Source organism: Ylistrum balloti, unplaced genomic scaffold, assembly GCF_031769215.1.
Source record: "Ylistrum balloti isolate Yb309-2 unplaced genomic scaffold, AGI_CSIRO_Ybal_v1 Utg369592, whole genome shotgun sequence".
NCBI classification, from domain to species: Eukaryota; Metazoa; Mollusca; class Bivalvia; order Pectinida; family Pectinidae; genus Ylistrum; species Ylistrum balloti.
Window position 1 is genome coordinate 293910 of NW_026781877.1, and position 25195 is coordinate 319104.

Here is a 25195-nt window from a genome sequence, read left to right on the forward strand (position 1 = left end):
CACACCGGCAACAACAAACATGGCGCCGAGGAAAAGAAATGCACAAAACGCCAACAATAATAGTCAAAACCAAACGAAGAAAAAAGGAGCAAAGCGACAAGATGATAAGAGCCAAGAGGTCACAGAAGTGGAAGGGATTCCGCTGTCATATCTTTCACTTATCCTGTTTTTCGGTAAAGTTACACGACTGAGATTATCTCGGTCTTGTTGTTTTGAATAAAAATAAATATTGAGCCTAGCATGCGTGCATCCATATATGCGTCGTATATACAGTCCCGTGTTAAGTGCAAAAGTGTCGATAACTTTCCAAGGGAAAAGTCTGTAAATTCGCTCACGATTTAAACTTTTCCGTGATCTGTACATCGCATTTAATATAATACAACATATTATATTTGTCATTCCGTAATTTTCTAATTCAATTAAGATTCGTCGCCTTTGAAATGCAAACATCCATTTTAGTGTCACCTATATACATATAGTAAATTAGAAATGATGATGAAAAAATATTCACTTCCTTTTCAAAGATTAAGTTTTCTTTGTTTCATGGTATATATTCTTTAACTTATCAATTATTATAACGTTCTGTTCATCAAAATTTAGACTGACCTGACCGGTGCTCGAACGGGAACTGTACTTGAACACTTATTTTATTTCGGTTCTCATTCCACAAAACACCCGATTTGTCCACTGATGATTGACAATAACTTTGTGGGATGTAAACACTTTTCTACCTCTTAATAAGCTCTCAAACAAAGCGGCGTTAATCTGAAATCTGAATTGAAGCAGACGACTGCACAGCCAACCTTGCATGTGACAACCATCAAAATAAAGGCCAGTTGCTGAAAAGTTTGCATACTTCATTATTTTGCATTTCCCCCATAGAAATGCATACTGATTCCTGATTTCATGGTCCAATCTATAAAGAAAATGAAGTAATATATCTTGTATAATTCTACAACGATATTGACTTAAAATAAATCTTTGGTGGATTTTGTGTGGAAGAGGTACAAATATGATTACCGGTATATAAAATGACATCACAACAACATTGTACACATTTGAATATTTTAATGAGGTGTTCTAGCATAGGTTCTAACTTCCATTGATATCAGCCATTACACCAATTGTTAATAACTTACTGCCTAATAGGCAACAACAACTATGTCATTGATAAGTATTCAGATCAAAGCAGTGTTCAAGCATTTGTCAGGTGAGTCGCATTTGTCAGGTGAGTCTTATTGTAATCAGACTACCTGATATAATTTTCTGATGCTTCAGTCAGAAAAAAATGTAGAAATGAAGTTGAACATATGTTAGTGGTAATGATCTTTTCTGTATTTTATACTTTCAGCTGCAGTCATTGGAGTTGCACACAGGTAAAGAAAGTATTTATAAACATTAAAACAATTATATTCTTCAGATCTGAGAAAAATTAAATATCTATATAACATACTGTTAAAGTTGTACAGTGATTATTGCTGGAGATAACTGTACAATGAAGCATGACAATGCATTCTGTTACAAGACTTTGGTGATGTAAGAGAACAGTGTTTATTTGTAATTACTACAAACACGAAAACAAATTTGAGACTTATCTTGAAGATTTTTGATCTATTTCAGATCTTTAATCTGAGTTTACAATTTTGTGCTGAAGTCATTTTACCTCTTTTATGATATTTGATGTGATTATCATTGACAGAAATCATTTAGCAGGGATGTTTGAGAGGGATCGTCATTTTTCACATCTGTCCACTCTGGAGAGAGAGCTTGCTTTTCGTACTGAAATGGTAAGAAGGTACCAGTATGTCAACAAATACCTGTTTATAAGAATTAGAGGACATTTAATGTTTTTTCTGTTTAATATGATAATACATGTGTATGACAGAAAATTGGTATGTTGTCATACAAATTAAATATTTATTATATTATATGGGAAACCATTTAAAGAATAAGAAAAGAAAATTATCCCAATGTAAAAGTGTAACCTTTGATGATGTGTTCTATGCTATTAAACTTGACATCATACCAGTGTCCCAATTACTCAACATTTGCTTCATTGGCATTTTACCCAAGAAAAAAATGGAAAACACCATTTTGATTTGTCAGTAACCAACCAACCAGAATAGGTAGTGCAACTGTCTAGAGTTGGAAGGGTCTCAGGTGTGAACCATGGTCTTGCTGTGCATTAACAATCCTTTTACACCACTATAGTATTTACCTCGGTCTTCTTTTATCACCATTCATTTTGATATTTGTGTTATTTGTTTCCTTCCAGGGACTGTATTACTCCTACTACAAGACTATGATAGAAACCAAGACATATCAAAAAGGACTGAATAAGATTATGTATGACAACATCACAGAGTATCCACTCACGATCAACACACTGAAACGATTCAATTTGTACCCAGAGGTAACTGTGTTCTGGTCATATCTATTCATCATTATTTTAGTTTGTCATTGTTGGTAACTATGGAGATGTTGTGTTCTGTCATTGTGACTTTACATGTCCATGTCACTGTGATACTCTATGTCCTTTGTCATGTGTTTAACTAAGGGGGATAACTGTCAGTACATTGGGTTTTTTTGTTACTTAGAGAGAGAGTGACATGTTCTTTTCATTATCTCTTTAGAAAGAATTCCATGTCTAATTGATGTACTCACTGTGTTCTTGACTGTGAGTGTTACACAGGGAGATAATTGTTGTAAGAACTGTATGCTCCTCTAGCCATCCCTTTAAAGAAATCTATGTCACATTGATACTCCTTGTACTTGAATTGGTTTGTAACCAATGGAGTTAACTGCTGTAAATATAATATATTTAAGGGTTTTGAGGAAGATACTGTCTTCTCTCATTGTCTTTTCACATAAAATGTGTATTTTACCTGTACTCTAACTTTAATCTTGTTTTTACTACAGGCTGTTTTGGCAATAGGATATCGGGCTTATGAGAGTTTCTGGACTGGTCTGAATAAACCTACTAAACAGTGCTGGACTGTGAACCGGGGAGAAGGGAAAACACCTGTACAGAGCTGTGAAGGTATAGTGAATTATTACTGGTGTATATCTGTACAGAGCTGTGAATGTACACTGAATTATTACTGGTGTATATCTGTACAGAGCTATGAAGGTACACTGAATTATTACTGGTGTATATCTGTACAGAGCTATGAAGGTACACTGAATTATTACTGGTGTATATCTGTACAGAGCTATGAAGGTATACTGAATTATTACTGGTGTATATCTGTACAGAGCTATGAAGGTATACTGAATTATTACTGGTGTATATCTGTACAGAGCTGTGAATGTACACTGTATCATCATCAGTTAGATTATGATGTACATAATAGTATACAATACATTAAATAGACAGACAAGTCTGGGCTTTTATTGGAAGATAAAGACAGCAGATAACATGATAAAGATAAGATAGACCATAAAACCAGTGTCAGAATATTAAATAGTTTTCTTTTGTTGGTTCAGGTCTAGGAGAACCATCCTATTTCTACATAGAAAATGTGTTTTTTCTCAATGGAGTAATGATGAGTGTGTTCTTCCTCTTTGGTACCTACTTGAGGTAAGTAAAAATTGTTTGATTTTGATTGTCTTGACAGCATCACTGGTAGTACATGTTTCCTGAGTAAGTTTAGGTCAGAGGGAGTACTGAAAAAATGTTTTATGATGGCAAAATGTTGGAAGTTTTTGCTGTGTTGTTTTTAATGCTATATGATTTGAAAAAACTAATTCAAATAAATACTGTAAGTTTTATTCTTTTTGCTACCTCAGGTACACAGAAGCTAGAAAATTACAAACATGTTGTCAGAAAAAAATTGACCTGGAAACCAGAAGATATCTATTTCAAAAACATTTTAGAACAGCTTAAATGTTGTCAGAAAAAATCTCTATGAGCCATGGATTGTTTAAGGATTCAAGTAGTTGTTCAGTGAACACTACCAAACGAAATAAATGTGTGAGATTGTTTCTTGTCTTTGAACTGGTAGTAACTAAGAGAAAGTCAACTATCGAAAAGTGTTTTATTGTTCCGGAGATAAGTTAAACATTTTATCGATCCACCTACGTTCTGGATTTTTGTTCGTAATAAATTTTGATGTGTGCTTATGTCAGCTTTGCTGGGAAAATTGACTGATTGAATACAATGAATTGCTGTTTTAGTGGTAGTGTTTTTGGAGGAGTGTTGACTGTTGCTAGCTATTTCTACAACCATGGGGAGGTAAGTTGTCCCTGATAATTTCACATGAGGTATAAAATCTCGGTGAAGTAAACGTTGAATCATGAGATGTGTACAGATGTAAGTTGGTTATACAAGAGTTAATGAATCATGTGATATATTTTATTCCTCATTTGCTGATGTCATGATACTTAAACTTTTGTAAGAAATTCATTATTTATTAAGACATAATTAAGTATTCATTGTCTATTGCCTGGAATGAAAACATTGAACATAGTGTTACTAGTGTTACTGATGTCAAGGTCATCCTCAAAATCCTGGCATTGTGATCACTTACTTTACTCTGTAAGTGATCGTAACTCCTGGAGGAGTTGAGGTATATCCACCACATTTTGACAATATCTATCTTATTTAGAAAAGCCCAAATAAAGTGCATTAATGTATACCTTCCTTTAAAGATGCATATCAATTCATAAATTCAACAGAAATATTGGAATGTGATGCATATGTTTTTCAGAAATTTCTGGTTTCTCAAAATATTCCCTTCCCATATAAGATTTGGTTGGTGACAAGGTTAAAGGTGTTGTATATTTCATGTTTTTTTTTTTTGGTTTTGTTATAGTGCACCAGATGTATGTGGACACCACCCCTGAGAGAAAGCTTCGCCTACCCATTCCTGGTCATCCAAATGCTGCTCGTAACACATATTATTAAGTAAGGGTGATTTTAGATGAAAAATTGTTTTTAAATCACTATTTTTAAGTGTTTAAGACCTTCTCATTTTACTGATTAGTGTTGACTGTGGATGTAAAATGGTTATATCACAAGGACACTATCTGACAAGCTAGTAATTCATACGAACTAAACTCATGTCCTACATAAACTGTCATCACTGTTATTATGTTTTAGGTTTACAGATTATATGACTTTAAAATGTCTCCATGTGTGTGCTGTATGAAATGACAAAATATCACTTCATGCAATGTTGTTTTGCTATTTAAATCTTTAATACTTTTTAAGTGAAAAGTTATATAATAGTTCTCATGAATTTTCAGATTACGTATTCCAAGTTACCGATACAGCGGCCTTATTGCCCTCATCACTGTGTGCTTCATGTTGTCTTGGCAGGTTGGTGTTCTATCTTTGTGACATTCTATCTTTACAATGACTTGCTATAAATTCATTGATGTTATTTTACAATTTTCAGCTGGTATTTACTTATTTGAATTAGGTTGTGTTCTCATTACCTGCTAATGGAATCAATTCCATTGGCAAAGCGTTATTTCGCTGTTAGGCAGAGCCAAAGATTTAGCATTTTTCAGTTGAGAGTCTCTGTTAGATATAAAACAATTAACAAAATGTCAATGGATTTGGTTTTCACCAATGCTGTATAAACATTATATTTCTCACAATGCATGAGTGTTCTGGCCCCGACTTATGCAGATAAGTTAAAATAGAAACAGGTACTTTTGAAACAGTTTATCTAGTACCATCAAAATGCGTGATGTGCCAGATTTTGGAATTTTACCATTGGTTCTGATCTGTCCCTGTAGTTTTTCCTTCATGTAAAACTACTGACTTGAAAACAACCATAGTAAAATAATCTTTAATTAGAATTCATTAATAGAACAAAGGCAGAGCCATAAACAAACTGTTAACATAAAAAGTTAAGAAAGTGCTACCTCGATAATTATATAAAAAGAATGAAAAAAATACATGAGTTTGTGGAATCAGAACTTTTTTACATGACATTGTGTATATACTTGCTTCATTCTTTATTTTTTTTTTGCAGTACTTTGATATATGAGTGTCTAAAATAAGTCTTTGTTTTTATTTCCCATCTTTGATAATAAAAAGGTAAATAAATGTTTGTGAGAATTTTAATATTTTCTTTTTTCTTTTAGTTTGCCCAGTTTGCACTCCTTACTCAAACTTTGGCTGTGTTTGCTACGTACGCCCTTGGTTACATTGGTTCACATAAGGTCAAGGTCATTATGATGGGTCAGCTGGTGAGTTGTACATTGGTTCACATAAGGTCAAGGTCATTATGATAAGTCAGCTGGTGAGTTGTACAGTTGATATATTTGTTTTATTCACTGAAGATACTGTTAAAGGAAAACTGACAAGGAGTGAGACTTAATCAATCTGTGTGACATGCAAGCGAAAGTATATAGATGTATGGCAGCCATTGATATGCTCAGACAGACAGAAGTTTTGTTGTACTTGGTTCTGTTTCTTTGATAAACCTGACTTTCTTTTGTACATTGGTTTAGGTTTTAATTCTGAATCATTAAACAAACCATTTGGCTTTTTCCCAGTAATAAATGTAAACAGGGATTCAATGTTTATATGAAGCCTCCCAAAGTAAAAAAAATAATTTATGTTAATCACTGAAAACCTAGTAGTATTTGTATGCTTACAGAATTTTGTTCCATTTCAGACTGGACTTCTCTGTAGTTTCATTGCTTTATTTGGGAATGAGATGCTTTTAACATCTTTTTTCACATCTTGCGTTATAACAGTCATGGTAAGTTATTTTTAGGGATTATATGGTGTTAACCATGTTCATGTGTTACTTCCTGTCACATCATATCCTGTTCCAAAGCAATGTCATATCTTGTGAACCTATCAACAGATTTGGATGATATTTACCCCAATCCTAAAATCAAGATCTAAACCTAGTCATATTAAGATCGTCATCAGTCACAGTTAAAGGGTCAAAAGTCACTTTTGACAATTTCTGCATATTCATCAAGTGATACTTCAATGTGTGGGAGAGAGTGCATTCATGCCTTACAGACATTTATTTTTTTTCACTGTGATGATATATTGAAACAAGCTTTAATAGGACATGCAATATATATTTATGTTTAAGAAAAAGATATTTAATTTTCTCTAGAATAACGTAATATTTCCTGTTGGTGTTTGTAGGTTGTCGTTATCTTGGAGTCACATCTTGAGAAGCTGAATTACAAAGTTTTAATACTGGTAAGTTTGTAGATAATATAAAATTTTGTAAAAGGACGCTTAATAGAAATCCATGTATTTAAAAAATGGACCAATTGTTAAAAAAAATTGATTTGCCTGTTAACTAACCATGACTGTTCCTTGTTTCCTCCTGATGTAATAACCATTTTACATCCACAGGCTACACAAGGTGTCCTGCTGATTCTGGGTACTGTTGGACTGAAGATAGCCCTGTCTAGACTTTTCAGTACAGCAGATGATGTAAGTCGACATTGTTTACTAGACTGATGGTGATTTGACATGATTGGTTAGTATTAATGAATTCCAACGCTTGTCTTATTCTCAGGTTACTCTAGCCTTGTCATTGACCTTTGATATGGGTCTTTAAAATAGTTTGTTTAGGCGATATAATCCATGTACATTTTGATTTAATGTTATCAGGTCAGTCAACTTTCCATGGATGTCCCATTAGATGCATGTGTACCAGTAGGATACTAAGGATTTTTATGCAATACTTTGCCATGGTAGATATATTACTGCCCAATAGTGACAGTATTAATACCTAATGAAAATAAGCAAACATTCTATTAAAAGGTGATAAAATAAGCCATCATCAAATTTACTGGGGATGAAATTTACTGGGGATGAAAAATGTAACATAAAATAAGCCATCATCAAAACTGGGGATGAAATGTAACATTGAACCCCCCACCCCCACCCAAAAAAAAAGGTGATAAAATAAGCCATCATCAAATTTACTGGGGATGAAATGTAACATTGAACCCCCCACCCCCACCCAAAAAAAAAGGTGATAAAATAAGCCATCATCAAATTTACTGGGGATGAAATGTAACATTGAACCCCCCACCCCCACCCAAAAAAAAAGGTGATAAAATAAGCCATCATCAAATTTACTGGGGATTGAACCCCCCACCCCCACCCAAAAAAAAAGGTGATAAAATAAGCCATCATCAAATTTACTGGTTATGTATTGTCAACTTTTTGACTGGAGTTCATACGTTTTAAAAAGGTGATAAAATAAGCCATCATCAAATTTACTGGGGATGAAATGTAACATTGTACCCCCCACCCCCACCCAAAAAAAAAGGTGATAAAATAAGCCATCATCAAATTTACTGGGGATGAAATGTAACATTGAACCCCCCACCCCCACCCAAAAAAAAAGGTGATAAAATAAGCCATCATCAAATTTACTGGGGATGAAATGTAACATTGAACCCCCCACCCCCACCCAAAAAAAAAGGTGATAAAATAAGCCATCATCAAATTTACTGGGGATGAAATGTAACATTGAACCCCCCACCCCCACCCAAAAAAAAAGGTGATAAAATAAGCCATCATCAAATTTACTGGGGATGAAATGTAACATTGAACCCCCCACCCCCACCCAAAAAAAAAGGTGATAAAATAAGCCAACATCAAATTTACTTGGGATGTAATGTAACATTTAACCCCCCACCCCCACCCAAAAAAAAAGGTGATAAAATAAGCCATCATCAAATTTACTGGGTTTTAATTGTTAAGTTGTTCCCCCCACCCCCACCCAAAAAAAAAGGTGATAAAATAAGCCATCATCAAATTTACTGGGGATGAAATGTAACATGAACCCCCCACCCCCACCCAAAAAAAAAGGTGATAAAATAAGCCATCATCAAATTTACTGGGGATGAAATGTAACATTGAACCCCCCACCCCCACCCAAAAAAAAAGGTGATAAAATAAGCCATCATCAAATTTACTGGGGATGAAATGTAACATTGAACCCCCCACCCCCACCCAAAAAAAAAGGTGATAAAATAAGCCATCATCAAATTTACTGGGGTTGAAATGTAACATTGTACCCCCCACCCCCCCCCAAAATAAAAGGTGATAAAATAAGCCATCATCAAATTTACTGGGGATGAAATGTAACATTGAACCCCCCACCCCCACCCAAAAAAAAAGGTGATAAAATAAGCCATCATCAAATTTACTGGGGATGAAATGTAACATTGAACCCCCCACCCCCACCCAAAAAAAAAGGTGATAAAATAAGCCATCATCAAATTTACTGGGGATGAAATGTAACATTGAACCCCCCACCCCCACCCAAAAAAAAAGGTGATAAAATAAGCCATCATCAAATTTACTGGGGATGAAATGTAACTTTGAACCCCCCACCCCCACCCAAAAAAAAAGGTGATAAAATAAGCCATCATCAAATTTACTGGGGATGAAATGTAACATTGAACCCCCCACCCCCACCCAAAAAAAAAGGTGATAAAATAAGCCATCATCAAATTTACTGGGGATGAAATGTAACATTGAACCCCCCACCCCCACCCAAAAAAAAAGGTGATAAAATAAGCCATCATCAAATTTACTGGGGATGAAATGTAACATTGAACCCCCCACCCCCACCCAAAAAAAAAGGTGATAAAATAAGCCATCATCAAATTTACTGGGGATGAAATGTAACATTGAACCCCCCACCCCCACCCAAAAAAAAAGGTGATAAAATAAGCCATCATCAAATTTACTGGGGATGAAATGTAACATTGAACCCCCCACCCCCACCCAAAAAAAAAGGTGATAAAATAAGCCATCATCAAATTTACTGGGGATGAAATGTAACATTGAACCCCCCACCCCCACCCAAAAAAAAAGGTGATAAAATAAGCCATCATCAAATTTACTGGGGATGAAATGTAACATTGAACCCCCCACCCCCACCCAAAAAAAAAGGTGATAAAATAAGCCATCATCAAATTTACTGGGGATGAAATGTAACATTGAACCCCCCACCCCCACCCAAAAAAAAAGGTGATAAAATAAGCCATCATCAAATTTACTGGGGATGAAATGTAACATTGAACCCCCCACCCCCACCCAAAAAAAAAGGTGATAAAATAAGCCATCATCAAATTTACTGGGGATGAAATGTAACATTGAACCCCCCACCCCCACCCAAAAAAAAAGGTGATAAAATAAGCCATCATCAAATTTACTGGGGATGAAATGTAACATTGAACCCCCCACCCCCACCAAAAAAAAAGGTGATAAAATAAGCCATCATCAAATTTACTGGGGATGAAATGTAACATTGAACCCCCCACCCCCACCCAAAAAAAAAGGTGATAAAATAAGCCATCATCAAATTTACTGGGGATGAAATGTAACATTGAACCCCCCACCCCCACCCAAAAAAAAAGGTGATAAAATAAGCCATCATCAAATTTACTGGGGATGAAATGTAACATTGAACCCCCCACCCCCACCCAAAAAAAAAGGTGATAAAATAAGCCATCATCAAATTTACTGGGGATGAAATGTAACATTGAACCCCCCACCCCCACCCAAAAAAAAAGGTGATAAAATAAGCCATCATCAAATTTACTGGGGATGAAATGTAACATTGAACCCCCCACCCCCACCCAAAAAAAAAGGTGATAAAATAAGCCATCATCAAATTTACTGGGGATGAAATGTAACATTGAACCCCCCACCCCCACCCAAAAAAAAAGGTGATAAAATAAGCCATCATCAAATTTACTGGGGATGAAATGTAACATTGAACCCCCCACCCCCACCCAAAAAAAAAGGTGATAAAATAAGCCATCATCAAATTTACTGGGGATGAAATGTAACATTGAACCCCCCACCCCCACCCAAAAAAAAAGGTGATAAAATAAGCCATCATCAAATTTACTGGGGATGAAATGTAACATTGAACCCCCCACCCCCACCCAAAAAAAAAGGTGATAAAATAAGCCATCATCAAATTTACTGGGGATGAAATGTAACATTGAACCCCCCACCCCCACCCAAAAAAAAAGGTGATAAAATAAGCCATCATCAAATTTACTGGGGATGAAATGTAACGTTGAACCCCCCACCCCCACCCAAAAAAAAAGGTGATAAAATAAGCCATCATCAAATTTACTGGGGATGAAATGTAACGTTGAACCCCCCACCCCCACCCAAAAAAAAAGGTGATAAAATAAGCCATCATCAAATTTACTGGGGATGAAATGTAACATTGAACCCCCCACCCCCACCCAAAAAAAAAGGTGATAAAATAAGCCATCATCATAATTTACTGTGGATGTAATGTAACGTTGAACCCCCCACCCCCACCCAAAAAAAAAAGAAAGAAATTGTTTCTTAATTATTGATAAATACTGTAAACCTTTTCGTTTTGGTATTGATTTTAGGCACACATAGGAGATATATTCCGAAGTAAATTCTCAAACTTCAAGAATTTCCACACAATGTTGTATACCTGTGCAAAGGAGTTTGACTTCATGGAAGCAGAGGTAATTTGTTAGTTTGTTAGTGTCAGTATCAAATCTCACATCTTCTTTTGTATCTCTTGTGACAACTGGTGTTTTCATAACTAACATATTGTGTCTAATATCAACAAATTATGTGATCATTATATATAATTAAACCAATCACTAGGTTTACCAGTAAGCTGTTTAGTACTTGAAAGAGACCTATGCTGTACCTATTACCAGAGATTGAATAGTTCATATTTAAATTACAAGACCATTCCAGGCATGATTTTAAATATTTTTCAATTTTCGTTTTTCCAGACACCTTGGAAAGTTCTGAAGACCTTATTGGCTCCTTCAGTGGGTGTAGCTGTATTGACTGTAGTATTCCAGGTAACAACAATTATACTGTTACAGTTCAATTAAAATCTCAGTAAACTGTCACATTGTGCAATACATGATGTTACCCTAGACAATGTATAATGTTACCCTAGACAATGTATAATGTTACCCTACACAATGTATAATGTTACCCTAGACAATGTATAATGTTACCCTGCACAATGTATAATGTTACCCTATACAATGTATAATGTTACCCTACACAATGTATAATGTTACCCTACACAATGTATAATGTTACCCTACACAATGTATAATGTTACCCTACACAATGTATAATGTTACCCTACACAATGTATAATGTTACCCTACACAATGTATAATGTTACCCTATACAATGTATAATGTTACCCTGCACAATGTATAATGTTACCCTACACAGTGTATAATGTTACCCTACACAATGTATGATGTTACCCTACACAATGTATAATGTTACCCTAGACAATGTGTAATGTTACCCTAGACAATGTATAATGTTACCCTAGACAATGTATAATGTTACCCTACACAATGTATAATGTTACCCTGCACAATGTATAATGTTACCCTAGACAATGTATAATGTTACCCTGCACAATGTATAATGTTACCCTATACAATGTATAATGTTACCCTACACAATGTATAATGTTACCCTACACAATATATAATGTTACCCTACACAATGTATAATGTTGGTTTACACAATGTGTAGTAGCTCATCACAGAACAACCCTGTCATAAGTGTAATGACACCAAGGTTGTATTCTGACCAAACATGTTCTAAAATCTGACAAGGATGAGATTTCCATCGAGATTTGCGATACTTGTCACAGATGTTTGATTTATGGTCCATGCAGTAGTACATGGGTAAGGAAGCACTCCCTGGGCTTGATCCTTGACAAGGTGAAAATAATCAAGTGAAATATCTTATGATCAGGTTAACATTTTAAACTTTCCAGCCAAACATAAATAAAGCTTTCAATTTTAAGGATAATTCTACTAAATTATTTGTGATGACTTTTGACCTTGTTTTAGTTTAATGACATGTTTTGTTTGTTTCAGTTACTGAAAAGAGAATATAAAGTGTGGACTAGCGATACAAATAGTGGTTCTGACGATGGCGAGGAGGAGAATGAAAGGTTTGTGACGGATCAGAGTTGAATGATTTACTTAACAATTGTATAATGATAATAATATGTTTGACCAGTTATCGTAGGTTTTTAGGTTGGGTTACGACTGGGAGATAAAAATATTACTAAAACTCTTGTGATAGTCTAGATCTAATGTAATCTGATAATAGAGATGAATGATGTCGTAGATATCTGTTTTGAGGACTAAACATTACCATATTTTAATGACCTATTATTTACTAAAGAGAAAACACAAAGTTAATCAGTCTTTATAGTTAAGATAGAGATCATAATTGATTTGAAGGAATACTCTTTGACTGATCATGAATGACATATCTCATTTTGTAATGGAGGTCGTCTTCCTTTTCAGTCAGCATAGGGGCAAGCCACATGCTGAGGTAAGTGTCTTTTCTCTGCCATGTCATCACAATTTGCTTTTTTTTGTGTCCTTGTGATCCCCTCCCAACAGGTTGAAATAGCGTTTTCATCCCTAGGGGCTTTCATTCTCTAATGTCTAACTCTGTCCATTTACCTATCCCTGAAGAATTTGTCAGTAGAGAAAACCATGCTGTGAAGGATAAGCATATCCTAACATACCTGTTGACCTTAATGAGAGGATTATCCCTGTTAGGAGGTCAAAGGTCATGGATACTTGGTCATGTAACTATGTTGTTTGATCACACGTCAATAGGTTATATAATAGAACAGATGCAAGGTCAAACATATATCTGAAAACTATGTTTTATTTTTGCTGTAAGACAAAAAATAATTTTAATAAATGATTCTGTATAGTTTATATAGGAGAGAGACCTTGACTTTAAAAGTGCTTCTTTGAAAACTGCCTTAGAAAGTTTAGGGTGGGCAGGGTTACTGGAAACAGGAAATATTTTTTGTTCAGTCTTACTTGGACATAAAAATAATTTTCTACAACTCCATGGTAACTTGGTAACCCAAAACTGATGATTCAGTGTAGTTGGTATATATACCTGGTCTACTAAGACTGTCCCTTACCTTCCTGTGTTGACTTATCCTCATTTGATCATTATTTTACCCCACTTCCACTTCTTTAAGGAGGGAAACGGCTGGTAATCATGGTTTGTGCATCTCTCTGTGTATGCCAAAACTGTGTATCAGATATCTCATGGATCCCTGAACATATTTATTTTGTATTCTCTCTAGAACATAACGTCATCAAGTTCTACATCTAATTAGCTTTTGGTGGTCATGGGTCAAATCTAATGGTGAAAGGTTACAGCAAAGGTCACCTTGGACTAGTTTGGAAATAAAGCTTGTGCACAAGATTTTTCATGACTTTAACAACATGTTCTGTGAAAACATTTGTTTTTGTGGACCTCAGATTTTATGGTTTTTCTGAAATATTTATTTTTGTTGTCACTTTATTATAGGCTTTGCTCACAAATTCACTAATTCTGTCATCAATGTTAACTTTTATCTGTTCATCATGTTATGGACATATAAATTTGTGGATTTAGAGTACACACAATTCATCGAAAATGAATCCCTCTCGAAAAATTAACAACTTTACAGTAGTTCATATTCACACCACATACCATACAAATTCTACACCAATTCAAGCTTTTTGTGTTCATCAGTCAAGGTTAAATAGTCTAAGGTAACACTTTACTGCTTGAAATAAAAGGCTGGTGTACATTTCATGAGCCTTCAGACAGATTTAGTTTAGAATGAAAAGATCAAGGAGTGGGTTATACCATAGTTGTAAAATAAGGAAAATGGTAAGTAAATATAACACACCATGACCTGACATGTAATTTATCTTACAGCTGGTGTATCACCTGTTCCAACTGTTAGCCTTCACAGCCATGGCCATTCTTATCATGCGACTGAAGCTGTTCTGGACCCCCCATATGTGCCTCATGACCTCACTTTTAGCCTCACGACAGGTACCTCACTTTGTATAAAACTCTAGGGAATTGTAGTGTCTGTGTTAAACTTTACACTGTATAGATAATTTACTCTTTCAATAACTGTATCTAGGAACATTAAATTGATTCCTTTTAGTGCTTATCTGCTATTTCTTAAAGGACATGTACTTTTCTGACTTATATAATGAATAGAGTATATTCTATATGTTTTCATTTCATACAAAATTTTATGAAAATCATCTTGGATGTATCAGTTTTTGCTTGACAGGGCTCAAGAATTTCCAAGACTTGTTTCATAAAATCTTATGTTGAATAAAAACTCATTTAAGATCGTATTTATAACATACTAGTAAGCACCTATCTACAGTCAAACTAGTTTATAATGAAATCCAATGGAAAACTAAAATACTTTCAAAATAGTTTGATGATAAGCTGTTTTTACAAAATATCTAAGCTTTCATTTTACACGACATTTATATAATTTACTGCATGATCTTCGTTGTACCTCTCCAGAAGATCTGAGAAAAGAAATAAAAGTGATGAACTTGTTTCATACATGTCAAATAAAGTTGAAATTTATGTGAGATCCTAGTCGGATGCTATAAATAGTTAAAGACATGCGTAACAGGTATTAAACTATTTCCTTGTTTTAATTCTAATTTTTTCATTTTGCAGTTTTATCTTTTGGATATTGATTCACATGATTAATTTGGTACAATAAATATCTAGTGCATTGTTGCTTTTAGGTAAATTAATGCAATAATACATTTGCACATGGACAATAATTATTTAGATAATCAACACATAAAATCTGTAATTAGTGCAATCATATTCAAGTGCGATACTGCCTGTGTGAAAAGTGCTAAAATAAGTTAAATATGTTTGTTCACAGTATTTAGAGGAGTCCTGTGTTATTATTACAGTTGTTCAGTTGGATCGGCAGTAGAGAGAGACAGCTGGCGATTGTGGTTCTGGTGTTGGCAGGCATGAGTGTGCAGGGAATCCAAAACCTACAACACCAGTGGAGCATTATGGGAGAATACAGTAACTACCCGTTAGAGGAACTGGTGGAATGGATTCAGGCTAAAACACCAAAACGTAAGTAAGCTTTACAGTTACGATCTCTTCTTGCTTCCAGTGTTAAGTCCTTGGTTAAGAAGTTTTGATTGAATATCTGAAAAATACTAAATTAAGATAATTGATTTGATGATTTCTGTTTTATTCTAATGTTGCTCTTTAAGATCATGATGATGTTGTCTTTGAATGTGATTTGTTAGCCCTGATATCAGTGACTACTACATGACTATAGATGCTATATTTGCTGGTCCTGTGTCCCAATATTTATGTCTACTATATGAGCACAGATGCTATATTTGCCAGTTCTGTGTCCTGATATCAATGACTATTTTATGACTACAGGTGCTGTATTTGCTGGTCCTATGCCAACAATGGCAACTGTTAAACTGTGTACAGGCCGACCAATCATCAACCACCCTCACTATGAGGACGCTGGATTACGGTGAGTTTTAGCATCTGTAAGAGGATTTTTTTATTTTTTCTATGTCAAAGTACTGGACTTGTTCATGAATATAGTACAGTGTAAGAATTTTGACAACTTTCGGTATAGCTTGTGTAATGCTATTTGTTATCACTATCAACAATCTGTGGGAATACTAGGAGAGTAGTGACAGGTACGTTGTATATACTGTATACAAAGAAACATTCATCGCAGTGTAACTTTGGTCTGTTTTGCCTCTTTATCAACAAGATGTATATCAATGGTAGATTTAAGTTTATATTAGACTTTAAGTGCATGTTGATCTTTTCTTTATTTTTTGATGAATGTCAAGTGATAATGAACAGTACCATGTGATGACAGAAAAATAACTTTGTTTATTTACCAGTATATAGTATATGTTTTGAATTATAATATCTTTGGCTCAGCAGTGTGTTGTTTGTTTTTAGGGAGAGGACAAAGGACGTTTATACTATGTACAGTAGAAAACCTGCTGAAGAAGTGAAAAAGATTCTAAAGAAACGAAAGGTTCAATACGCCATTCTGGAGGAATCTTGGTGTAATAGACGGTCAGGGTACGTAACTAATAGTTTTACAAGGTCTAGATTAATTACATTTTCTCTTTAGTTAACCATTTTGAATGTGAAGAAACCTTCTCTACATAAACCATTTCGACCCTCCAAATCCTTCAGAAATACTGTCGAACCTCATTATCTTGAACTCATATAACTTCACCGACCCCAGCCAAATTTCACACTAAACTTTCGAACTCACTTAAATCAGATAACTTGATATAATGAGGTTAGACAATATTTTTTTCTTGGAAAGTCTTTTTTGTTTTTACATGGTGTTCATATATTTTGGAATGGTGTGTATGATGGAGAATAAATGAAGGAGGGTCTCACATTTGCTTAATGGTCTTTTATGCATCATGGTGTATTTGTTGTCTTATATTTGACTGTCCTCTTTTGTTGTAGCGTGGGATGTTCTATGCCAGAAATCTGGGACATTGAAGATGAGGTGAATCGAGGAAAGCAGCCATTATGTCAGAAACTTCTATTCAATTCTGAACCTCACTTCAAAAGAGTGTTTAGGAACAGTGTGTATCAAGTACTAAAATTAACGTAACATTAGTAAGGCTCACACAGACTGAACAAGGCATAATCAGGACGAATACAGTCCAGTCAGTGTGGCGTTGGGGGATTGGGAACATTTCATCCATGTAAAAAAGTTGTTTACATTCTGCAATTTTTCCTCTCTTCTGAGTTCTCAATTGAAAAGCTTTGACCTCTTTTTCTAGTGTCATAAATACTGGTAGTAGGGATGTGTGTAACAAGATGAAGTTCTGTAAGTATTGAGTGGTATGGAATTAGGTAGTTATGCAATATATACTACTCACAATTTGATAGGGATCACTTATTTATTTAATGTATAACGGTATCTATTTTAAGAATATATTCTACAGTTCTATTTATACATATTTCGGCATTATAAGATGAAGATATAACAACACCAAGCGAAGAATAACAGTATTAATTTGCTTCAATGCTCATTGTACACAGATACCCAGAAAATCGCAAATTACGACAAAAGGGGCGAAAAATTAAGTCCTACAAAACAGTGTCATTCAGTGAAAAATACAGTATCGAGTATAACGTCCTCGAGCATCAATTATGCTCTGGCAGCGGTGGCGCATGCTTCTGATCAAGTCTCATATCCGGTTTTGGGGAATACTTGTCCAATCAGCGACTAGAGTTCCTGATGCATTCTAGGTTGGATGTTTCTCGCCGAAACAGCCTTCTGAAGCATGTCCCACACGTTTTCTATAGGATTGAGATCTGGAGATTGGGCTGGCCAAACCATCCTCTCAATTGTTTCCCTTTCCAGATACTGTTCAGTCACACAAGCTCTGTGTGGCCGCACATTATCGTCCATAAGAATGAATTCCGGACCTATAGCACCAGCATAAGGCCTGACGTACACGTCCAGGACTTCGTCACAGTACCTCTGTGCAGTCAAACTGCCAGTAAGGAACAGATGAAGGTCGATCTTGCCTTGCATGCTAATGCCACCCCAAACCATAACAGATCCACCACAGTATTGGTCATGTTGGGAAACGTTAGCGGCATGGAACCTCTCATTTGGTAGTCGCCACACCCTGGCACGTCGGTCAGTGAAATCTAAGCAAAATCTAGACTCGTCTGTAAAAAGACGGGGGACCAGTCATGGAGGTTCCAATTCACATGATCACGAACCCAAGCAAGTCTAGCTTGAACATGTCGTAACGTCAAAGGAATTCTCACAGCAGGTCTGCGCGACCTTAAATCAGCATCATGAAGTCTATTTCTCACAGTTTGTGTGGAGATACGAGTTCCGGTGGCATTCTGGAAGTCATTACGTAGTGACGTAGCGTTGATGAACCTTTGACGTCGAGCTGCAATAACAAGATAGCGGTCTTGACACTGCGAGGTAAGTCTTTCCCGACCCCCACCATGTCTTCTGGAAACAGTTCCATAATTTTGGTAACGATTCCACATACGGGACACAACACTCTGGGGCACACCAAGGTCATTGGCCACCTCCCTTTGTGACCTACCAGACTGGATCATACCAATGCCCCTGTCCATATCTGAAGTGCTTATACCTCTTCTATCCTGCTGTCGAGACATTTTGAAACCATTAAAATTCAAAATGTAAAGCAAAAAGCGAGATATTCTGCCACTTGGGTATTGATGACAATCTGCATGTAGGAGGCTCGTGCATGCACACGTGAAGTGTAGGCGTTACAGGTGACTTAACACATAAACACCCGATACACATAGACCTTGGTACAGATATAAATCAACAAATATAAGGAATACGTATTATTTTATTTTAAAAGAAAATTTTGTTAATTATTAGGTGTGATCCCTATCAAATTGTGAGTAGTATAGTTAGATATAACGTGTCTTCAAACAAGAAATATGAAAGTAGAGGAAGATTCAGTGAAATGTTTGTGACCTAAAAATCACTAATGCACTAGGTTCCTTGCTTAAACAAGCTTTTATAAGCTTTAACGATACTGTATGACATCAGTATTACAGCTACAGGACCTTTGGTTTACTGAACTTAAGCTTTAACGGAACTGTATGACATTAGTTTTACATCAACAGGCCCTTTGGGTTACCAGACTTAAGGTTTAACCATACAGTATGACACCAGGTTTAACCATACAGTATGACACCAGGTCTAATCATACAGTATGACACAGGTTTAACCATACAGTATGACACCAGATACACAGCTAATTGTGGAGATCTGATATTTTCTATTTGCTTCAATTATTTCACCTTTCAGTACATGTAGTTTTAATTTATAAGATGTTGGTTTGGAGGTTTGCATTAGTTTAATTAACACCATTTAGCTGTTTAGTGATGTAGACACTAGTGTTAAGATACCTTTTAGTTTGTTTGATGTTATGTCCTTTTGGATCGTTGTGTCTTTCACTGGTTGATGGCCCTAATGACCTTTTATGTGTTGACGGGCCGTTAAGAATGTCATAGTGTAATGTAAAGACACTAGAGTAAGGGTGGTTCTTTAAGTCAACTTTATTCACTATTGTTTTGATAATATGATAAATATGCAAGGCAATTGTACCCATAGTCATAAATAAAGCATTCAAGGTAATTTCATTGTTAGTGATGGTCTCAGCTAACGCAGTAAACCTTTGTCTATCACCTGAGAGCTAATAACGGACTAGAAATCTGTAATTGTGGATGTTAGTATTCTATATTGGTCAGTAAGATGTGACTGTTGTGATATCTGTATGACATGCTGGATATATAGTCAGTGGTATCCATATAGTATTACCTCTTCTCAACATCCAACAGGTCCTACAACTGCCACAAAATCTATCTAATGAGAAATCTTTACACGTTGGAATCAGGTTTTTTTCTCAGAAATCACAAATGCCTTTCAGTCATTCTCATCACTGTGATGGTATTCCTGGAAAGAGGTTGTAGGTGTTAGACTCAAATTTTATTTAGGCTTATATTGTAAATGTGCAAATAAACATAAGAAATCCAGGATGTCATGATTTTAGATTTTATTTATTCTCATTACAAATATGTTTTGCTTTCATACATTTACAATTTTTTATTAATATATATCCATAACTTCATGTACCAATATTTTAAGAAAACATTCAAAGATGTTATGTATTTAAATGCCCATATTTACATTTAATGGACTTGTGTCCAAAATTCATGTTCCTATTATGGACGTGTTGATTTCTCATCCTGACATTGAATGATTAACTGCTGAAACTTAGTGCCAATGTTGCTCATTTTATCTGCGACAACAAAACCTCAATATAATTGCGAGGATGTGAGTGATATTAATGACTGCCTGTGTAAGATGATAAAAGTATCTCATAATTATGCAATGACTGTTATCATTTCTTGTAAAAATTGTATGTATGACATATTTGACCAAGTCTGAGAATTCCTTATTATTTATGTAGTGATGTTGATGGACATGTAATGACTCATCTTTGAAGTAAAAATAGTCTCATCTAATTATTCATTTCCTGTCTGTACACCTGGAATAAGTCAAAGTTTTGTAGTTTGCCATTCATTTTTTGTTTTTCCAGACAAAGGTTTCTTTTAAATAGTAAGAATGATCCTATTTTGTAAAGGCAAAATAGAAATGTACACCTGAATAAGTTTATAAGAACTTTTCTGCAGTACTATGTGTAACATTAATCAAATAGATATCTATATCCCTGTTATGATTCTTCATCTGCAAACCTGATACATGTATATACTAAGTCTGAAAAAATAAAGGGTACACCAAGAGTAAAACTAGGAGTAATTAAAGATAATGTTGACTGTCAATCACCAAATCTATAATTAAAGTTAAAAAAGTATACATCATATAGAGTATATTGTATGAGTTTCCATTTCATTTGAGATTTTTGTAATAATTATGAGACTCAAACTAAGATAAATAAAAATATGGTGAGGAGTTTACTAAAACTTGATATGAAATTGAAACAAATGAAAGATTCTGTCACTTATCTTTCTAGATACTTTTGCAAGCATGCATGAAATTAGATCAGAAATGGTGTTATTCTCGCTCATTTCATTTTTCTTTGGTGACATCACAATACACCTGGTGACATCACAACAGAAGCAATAGAAACATTTGTCAGTCTCAGCTCCATGAGTTCTAATCTTTGTCATAACACAATTTATGTTACTAAACCGTGTTCAATCACGATTCTGCTAAGTTTTATCACAAGTGAGATGTGATAACAGGGTTGCTATATGTTAAATGTATATTTCATTATTTATAATGTTTTTCGTCTCCCAGGAGACAAAAATATTGACATTAGTGAATGGAGATAATTATCATTTTAGTTTGTTTTTGTTAGATAAATACGTTACACAAGTGTGCACATTGTCACTTACACATCGCACATTGTCACTCACATGTAAGTTATCAGTCCTTGGTATAACTGGTACAGTGTTACATCTGTAACATTTAGTTTATCATCCTCTGTTAGTTGATATAGGTATCCACATAAAATCTGTTTTTGTTTGGTCAGGATAATAACAAGTTAAAGTAGTAGTCATGAATGAAGTTACATAGCCATTGTAAAGCCTGCATTGTCTCGATCCAAAAGTTGAGAATCTCATTAAAGTAACCTTAATTGATAACCATAACCGTTGATAGGACGTTAAGCAATATGAAAATAATTCAATCGTCTCAACATATTAGAATTAATGAAAAAAGTTGATTACTAAAGTGTTTTTAGGTTATGAATTACTAAAGTGTTTTTAGGTTATGAGTTACTAAAGTGTTTTTAGGTTATGAATTACTAAAGTGTTTTAGGTTATGAATTACTAAAGTGTTTTTAGGTTATGAATTACTAAAGTGTTTTAAGGTTATGAATTACTAAAGTGTTTTTAGGTTATGAATTACTAAAGTGTTTTTAGGTTATGAGTTACTAAAGTGTTTTTAGGTTATGAATTACTAAAGTGTCTTTAGGTTATGAATTACTAAAGTGTTTTTTAGGTTATGATTATACTTAGTGATGGGAGACTTACAGGTTCACAGTGATGATATTAAAGCTATGTAGGTATTATTTATATAACACGATCTGCCTGTTACTGCCATTGTTTTGTTTGCTGTATATTTGTACTGCATAACGTTTGTTTTGTTTGTTTTTGATTTGTTTTATTTTACACAACATGAATGAAATAAATGGTTTTAAAAATGTAAAATAGGGTCATAGCGTATTTGTGTTTATGCTTTTGAGTACGAGGTGTTGATATAACTGTGTATACAGTGGTCAGACTGTTGAAGTCTGTCATGACATCATCAAATTTTCTAGAGTTGGATATGTTCTATCTTTTATGGTAACTTAATCTTAACACTTTAGCCCTCTGTTGAACAGAATACCAGAAAGGGTCTGTAAGTGGCTTGTGAAAAACAATAGTTTTGAACTAATAATCCAGAAGTTGGAGATAAATGAAACAGAGAGTGTGAAAATTCCTAAAACTAATGAACCTATCATAGGCATTTTCATTCTCTGGTTATGAAATGTTTTTTCTCTCTATCCAAAGGAAAGTGGACAACAATACAAGTATTAAGCATTGAACTAGGTTTTTTCTCTCTATCCAAAGGAAAGTGGATGGCAGTACAAGTATTAAGCTTTGAACTAGGGTTTTACTCTTTATTCAAAGGAAAGTGGACAGCAGTTCGAGTATCAAGCTTTGAGCTAGATGCCAATGGCAAAATCTGCTGAAAAGTATGTCGAGAGCCAAGAAGAATAAGGCAGAGAAGGAATTGTTGTTATACTCCTGACATTATCAGAGGAGTGTGTAGTTGCTGCTTTGTCTGGATGTCAGTCTTTTCATCCATCTTTTTGTGTCTGAAGCATAATTCTGCCCACAGTAAAGCAAGGATCATGAAATTTTGTGTATACTTTGGTCATACTAAGATGATGTACAGTTTATGTAATCAAAGGCCCACAACCCCTTAATTACAGAATTATTATTCTTTTTAAAATTGCATTCAAATTGGAATAATGAAACTTGCTGTATAAATTGGTTTTACTAAGACAATGTGCAATTTACCAAAGTCAAGGCCAACAAATAAAGAGTTATTGCCCTTTGTTAAAATTTCTTGTTTCAACTGTAACTTTAATTTGCTTCTATTTATAGATTGATCATACTAAGACAATGCGCGATGGACAAAAGTTGGGGCTCACAATCTTTTAATTACAGAGTTATTGTCCTTTGTTTAAATTTTTGACCTCAGATCAAAACTTTGCTCACATTTATACACGGACAATGAAATTTGAAGTATGTATTGGCTGTACAAAAACAATATGCCGTGTACCAAGGTAAAGGACCTGCGACATCTAAATAACAGACTTATTGCCCTTTATCTATAAAAGGCTGTGTCCACAGCATACTATTGCTTGCATTTACATTAGGATAATGAATGAAACCGGGTGCATTCATCTGTCATATAGGATCATGTGCAGTGTATGAATGTCCGTTACCCTTAATTACAGATCTTGTCCCTATAAGTTGTTTTTTGGTGAGTATTCATCAGTTTCACTGTGTTCTCATTTGAGAAAGTGACATTTCTTAACTTGGATTGACCAAGATTTCATGGCGAATGTAGTCGATGAAGAAGAAGACGTTTACTCACCCGGAACACCTGGTCTTATTATCCTTGTACTTTTACGGAGTGTCTGTGTATTTTTTTTTTTTTTTTTTTGTTCTTTTTTATGTTTTAATGAATTTGAGTTTGGATTATGATTATGTTGATATGATGGTAATTTTGTTGCTTCTGACTAACAAATACTTCCTTGAATTTGGTGGCACGATCGCCTAGTATATTACTGACATATTGATGAAACAAAATGTGCTCCTTGATTGGTTGAATGTTAATCTAAACGATCACAAATACCTAGCCAAGTCTTTCTGGTTTCACGTTTAGGTATATAGAGGTTGTCTTGTTCATCGAGTACTTCTACCGTGATAAGAAATCACCACCGACTCCATTGACAACTTACCTTTTCTTTTTACATTTAACGAAATCAATACACAGTATGTTACTGAAGTTTTCTGGTGATTCTGTTAAGGATGTTAACATCATGGAGATCTACCTGAATTTTTTTTTTTTTTTGCTATATGGAGGTGAACCTTTTTGATAGTCGTTAGTTTGCCTGTTGGTTCCGTTGTTTTCACTTGATAACGTGACATTACTTACTTGGATTGACCAACGTTAAAATGGCAAGTGTCGTCGATGAAGCAGAAGACACTAACTCTTCCGGTACACATGGTCTTATTCTTTTTGTACTTTTCCATAAGTCTTTCTTCTATTTATTTTTGTCAAAGTTTTATTGAACATAAGTTTGGATTATGATTATGTTGACTTGTTGGTTTTTTAAATTTTTAAAAAAAAATTTTTTTAACTTGATCTCCTTTGAGATCATAAAACGTACGTACTTGTATTTCAGGTGTCATCGATGGAGGAAGTAATTATCTGGAACATCTTTTCTTAATCATGTACGTGTATTGATCTCCATGTAAACATTTCTTTTTTTTCACATAATTTGCTTTTCTTTAGCGAGTTTTTTGTAAACCTATAAATATCATTTTTTTTCGAGACGCAATGGTCGCTAAGAAGATAAATCGGTTTGACAGTAGAAACTATTGGGATAAGTCAACAGGTTTTGATTAGAAATCTATAACAGACAACTCGAGTGTACGTAACACTGTTATCTAGGTTGACAATACTAGGTTACCTACAAGACAGTATTATGC

The 25195-nt window shown here is 34.7% G+C and overlaps 1 protein-coding gene across 1 annotated transcript; it reads left to right on the top strand.

Annotated features, from left to right (window-relative positions):
* The first annotated feature begins 19 nt into the window (after window positions 1–19).
* Window positions 20–22236, top strand: LOC132544919 (probable C-mannosyltransferase DPY19L1). The gene is made up of 22 exons (XM_060208583.1): window positions 20–173; window positions 1352–1376; window positions 1700–1787; window positions 2276–2413; window positions 2920–3040; window positions 3487–3580; window positions 4177–4234; window positions 4815–4906; window positions 5248–5320; window positions 6097–6201; window positions 6633–6719; window positions 7124–7180; window positions 7340–7420; window positions 11374–11475; window positions 11755–11826; window positions 12883–12959; window positions 13321–13348; window positions 14753–14872; window positions 15778–15952; window positions 16274–16373; window positions 16820–16945; window positions 17348–22236. The coding sequence occupies exons 1-22, from the start codon at window positions 20–22 to the stop codon at window positions 17496–17498; spliced, it is 2124 nt and encodes a 707-aa protein (XP_060064566.1). The 3' UTR covers window positions 17499–22236.
* Window positions 22237–25195: the final 2959 nt, after the last annotated feature.